This window comes from Galeopterus variegatus, unplaced genomic scaffold, assembly GCF_000696425.1.
Source record: "Galeopterus variegatus unplaced genomic scaffold, G_variegatus-3.0.2 Scaffold18883, whole genome shotgun sequence".
Lineage (NCBI taxonomy): Eukaryota > Metazoa > Chordata > Mammalia > Dermoptera > Cynocephalidae > Galeopterus > Galeopterus variegatus.
The window spans coordinates 10,878-16,041 of NW_007744994.1; the positions used below are offsets into that span (position 1 = coordinate 10,878).

General features: G+C 38.0%; 1 protein-coding gene across 1 annotated transcript in view; it reads right to left on the reverse strand.

Moving 5' to 3' along the window:
* LOC103582992 (zinc finger protein 717-like) overlaps positions 1-4,882 on the reverse strand; it is a gene marked incomplete at its 5' end in the record, with an annotated part of 7,794 nt that extends 2,912 nt beyond the window's left edge. Inside the window, 4 exon segments of the mRNA XM_008564427.1 lie at positions 257-443; positions 4,210-4,299; positions 4,539-4,643; positions 4,760-4,882. Coding sequence (XP_008562649.1) covers positions 257-443; positions 4,210-4,299; positions 4,539-4,643; positions 4,760-4,882 — 505 coding nt within the window.
* Positions 4,883-5,164: the final 282 nt, after the last annotated feature.

Here is a 5,164-nt window from a genome sequence, read left to right on the forward strand (position 1 = left end):
ATCAAATTTATAGGATGTCTCTCCCATATACACTTTTTTATGTCCCAATAATATTGGCTCTGTATTGAAGGATTTCCATTGTCCACTATATTCAAAAGCCTGCTGCTGAGCTTGAATTTTGAAATGCTGATTAAGATGCTTACAGTGTCTCCACAGTTTCCCAGTTATATTACCCTCAGCAGATTTCTCTCCAGCATGCATCCGATCAGCCTCTCTAGGAGGAAGTGCATTCCAACATATGTTAAACTTTTTGCACCTCATTCCTGAATAGTTTTCACTATTTATAATTGAATTTGAAATGTGGTTTGAGCTCAAATGAAATGTTTTTTCTAATTCAACTCTCTTCTCAGTTGATGTATTGCTGTTGGTAATTACAATTTGCTGCAAATGCGTATCATGACATTCTTGATTTTTTGTAATTAGACCTTCAACTATCTGGATATCTAAAATAAGAAAATATAACCATATCCATAAGCCACACATAAGTATTGTTTAAATGTGCTTGTAAAGGTAAAGAAGTTTTTTTTCACATCCTCATGGCATAGGATTGAGTAAAAATGAATAACGGATATTGGTTTTACAAGTATATATGTTTCCTACATACTACCATAATGTAATAAATTGTATTAATATATTTTCTAATGTTCAATCATGTTTTCTTTGTTTTTGTATTTTTAATTCATAAGAAAATATTTGGCAAAACTTTCACATACTGCCTGGTCATAGTTTTCAACCAAGTGCTTGTCATCTGAATTTTTTTACCCTATTTTATTTCTCTATTTTATTCTTATAACAACAATGGTTATCACATAGTGCTTTTTTCCCCTTTTTATTCTCATTTGAGGGTGGCAATATTTCATCAGATCAAGTACTTTCAGGTTCAGGATGAAGCCAATTTTCTGTCCTTTAAACAGAAATTTGGCTTAGATTCAGAATTTTCCACCTATTGTTTGTTTAGTTTTCATTCTTCCCTAGGAAAAAGCTATAGACATCTGGGATTTTTTCAGATAAAAAGTCTCCTTTCCCCCTGATGGAGTTTGGATGTGTTGTTCCCTCCAAAACTAATGTGGAAATTTGATCTCCAATGTGGCAGTGTTGGAAACTGATTGAGTCATGGGGGCGGATCCCTCATGAATGGATTAATGCTCTCCCTGGGGGAGGAGGGGTAGTGAGTGAGTTCTTGCTCTATTATTTCCCAGGAGAGCTGATTGTTTAAAGTACCCTGGCACCTCCTCTCTCTCTTGCTTCCCCTCTCTCACTTCCTCTCACCATGTGATCTGCTTGTACCCGCTGGCTCCCTGCCACTTTTCACCATGAGTAGAAGCAGCCTGAGGCCCATGCCAGATGCAGCTGTCTCAGAATCATAAGCCAAATAAACCTCTTTTCCTTATAAATTACACAGTCTCGGGTATTTCTGTTACAGCAATACAAAATGGAATACTACACCCCCACAGATAAAGACACCTTCCTACAAATTTCTCATTTAACATCATTGCCTCTGCTTCTAAAAATCTCCATTTTGTGACACTGTGCACTCTTTCTGCAGGTTTAAGACACTTAGTTTTTACCCAGGCTATACCCACAATATTTCAATTTATATTTAGCTCCTTCTGAGTTCAGTTGCCATTCTCTGGTGCACACACCTCAGCTTTATAGTTCACTGCTTCCGAAGGCTTTTATTTTGTGCAATGAATTTTCAGGTGTGTCCTATTTTCATAAAAAAATAAAGTCTTGTGTACATTCCTCATTCTCTTTGTTGTTTTTAGAATAATATTCACAAAGAGAAGGGAAACATGCTAACCTCAAATTCCAGTACTCCACAAAATAATCTGAGCCGCTCAATATAAAACTCTTTGTTCACTTGATGCTGCAACCCTCAATTGCCTGATTCTCCTTCCCAGTCCAGTAGCTCCTTTCCAGGTTCCTGTGCTGTATCCTTATCAGCTTCCTACTTTCTGATTCATGGCACAAAAGTCTCACTTCTGGACCTCTTTTCTCATTTTCTTATCAACTCCCTGGGTAACCTCCTCTAGTAAGTATGACTTTAAAAATCAGCTTTAAGTCACCAATTTCCAAATNCACTTAGTTTTTACCCAGGCTATACCCACAATATTTCAATTTATATTTAGCTCCTTCTGAGTTCAGTTGGCATTCTCCCCACCATTTTCTGGTGCACACAAGTCTGCTTTATAGTTCACCGCTTCTGAAGGCTTTTATTTTGTGCAATGAATTTTCAGGTGTGTCCTATTTTCATAAAAAATAAAGTCTTGTGTACATTCCTCATTCTCTTTGTTGTTTTTAGAATAATATTCACAAAGAGAAGGGGAACATGCTAACCTCAAATTCCAGTACTCCACAAAATAATCTGAGCCCTTCAACATAAAACTCTTGGTTCACTTGATGCTGTGACCCTCAATTGCCTGATTCTCCTTCCCAGTCCAGTAGCTCCTTTTCAGGTTCCTGTGCTGTGTCCTTATCAGCTTTCTACTTTCTGATTCATGGCACAAAAGTTTCACTTCTGGACTTCTTTTCTCATTTTCTTATCAACTCCCTGGGTAACCTCCTCTATTAAGTATGACTTTAAAAATCAGCTTTAAGTCACCAATTTCCAAATTTGTACTTCCAATAGTGATGTCCTCTGCAAACTCTGTTTTATACTTGTGGATGTATTATATGTCAAATTTGGAATAGAGTTAAGTTGAACTGGCACTATGTCAAAGCAAACACTTAATAGTCTCCCTAAAACTGCCCAATCTGGATATCCTTCCTAAATGCTACTACACATTTTTCTGTCTCCCTCACTGTGGTTACCTATTCTTCATGATTCTAATACAAATACTTAATGTATATTATTTTCTTGTTTCTCTCTCATCAGAATCTAAACTCTGTAAAAAAAAGACATTATTTAGATTATTGGTGTTTTAAGTACAACTATAAAACAAACAGTGCTTAAAACCTGCTTAATTAAGATGTCATTAAAAAACAAATATGTGTATGAATAAATGTTTGTGCTATAATATAAATGTTCCCCCAAAACTCATATTGAAGCTTGATCGTCATTGTAATAGTGTTAAGAGTGTGGGAAATCTAACTACGGCATTTGTACTGTGAGGTTTTTGGGAGGTTATTAGATAGTTAGAGCCATGACCACATGAATGGATCAACCTGTTCATGAAATAATGAATTAATGGGTTTCAGGGGGTAGATTGGTNATGTATATTATTTTCGTTTCTCTCTCATCAGAATCTAAACTCTGTAAAAAAGACATTATTTGGATTATTGGTGTTTTAAGTACAACTATAAAACAAACAGTGCTTCAAACCTGCTTAATTAAGATGTCATTTAAAAAAATATGTGTATGAATAAATGTTTGTGCTATAATATAAATGTTTCCCTGAAACTCATATTGAAGCTTGATCATCATTGTAACAGTGTTAAGAGTGTGGGAAATCTAACTATGGCATTTGAACTGTGAGGTTTTTGGGAGGTTATAGGTAGTTAGAGCCATGCCCCCATGAATGGATCAACCTGTTCATGAGATAATGAATTAATGGGTTTCAGGGGGTAGATTGGTGTTTTTATACAGCATGTGGACACACTTTTGCCACTCTCACCTTGTGATACACTGCACCACCTATGGACCCTGCTGAGAGTCTCCACGAAGANCCAGCCCGATGGCTCACTCGGGAGAGTGCGGCACTGGTAGCACTGAGGTCACGGGTTCAGAACTTGTATGTTGATGGCTGGTGCACTCATTGGCTGAGTGTGGTGCGGACAACACCAAGCCAAGGGTTGCAATCCCCATACCGGCCCCCCCCCCAAAAAAAAAAGCCAGTCTGGAAGAAAACTTACATGATAATGGAGCCCCCCCCCCAAAAAAAATAAAAGCCAGTCTGGAAGAAAACTTACATGATAATGGAGAAAAAGAGAGCTACCAAGAATACGGATAAAGTTCACAGTAAATAAAAGGGTCTAAAACAAGAAAGGTAGAGATGAGATTTGGGGAAGTATATGAAATATTCATTAAAATAAAAGGTGGGTGTATAAGTGTGAGAGCCCTCTTTGGAAATTATATAATGCATGAGTTTCTAAATAGGCCAGCAGTTCTCAGGTCTGAAATCTTGAAAAAATGTTGGTAAACACAGCTGAATATGACCAACATCTGCTGGACCTTACTCTTTCCAGCCTCGGTGCCCAGTATGTACTGACCTTGTAGACTCTGGTTTGGGGAGTCTGTCGTCCATTGCTCGGCTTCTTGCTCCAACTTGGAGATCACCTCTGGTTTGGTAATGCAGTGCCCTTTAACGGATAATAACAGGGACTTTGCAAAATTGTTGTCAGGTTCTTGAAAGGATGACAAGAGCTCACCTTAAGATGCTATGAAATGACAGGGCCAATTTGAGTGTTTCATTGGAGAGGGATGATGCATTCTTTTCAGAATAAAATCTTACCTAAATAGCATTAAATCTTATAAGTGGTACCTTTATTTACCATAGAAGAAGAAAGTGGTGTTTCTGATACTGAGGAGTTTTACTCACCCAATGACACCAGGTTGCTGTAGTTCTCCAGCATCACATTCCTGTACAAAGTCCTCTGACCATCATCAAGGTCCTGCCACTCCTCNGTATAAGTGTGAGAGCCCTCTTTGGAAATTATATAATGCATGAGTTTCTAAATAGACCAGCTGTTCTCAAGTCTGAAATCTTGAAAAAATGTTGGTAAACACAGCTGAATATGACCAACATCTGCTGGACCTTACTCTTTCCAGCCTCGGCGCCCAGTATGTACTGACCTTGTAGACTCTGGTTTGGGGAGTCTGTCGTCCATTGCTCGGCTTCTTGCTCCAACTTGGAGATCACCTCTGGTTTGGTAATGAAGTACCCTTTAATGGATAATAACAGAGGACTTTGCAAAATTGCTGTCAGGTTCTTGAAAGGATGACAAGAGCTCATCTTAAGATGCTATGAAATGACAGGGCCAATTTGAGTGTTTCATTGGAGAGGGACGATGCATTCTTTTCAGAGTAAAATCCTACCTAAATAGCATTAAATCTTATAAGTGGTACCTTTATTTACCATACAAGAAGAAAGTGGTGTTTCTGACACTGAGGAGTTTTACTCACCCAATGACACCAGGTTGCTGTAGGTCTCCAGCATCACATTCC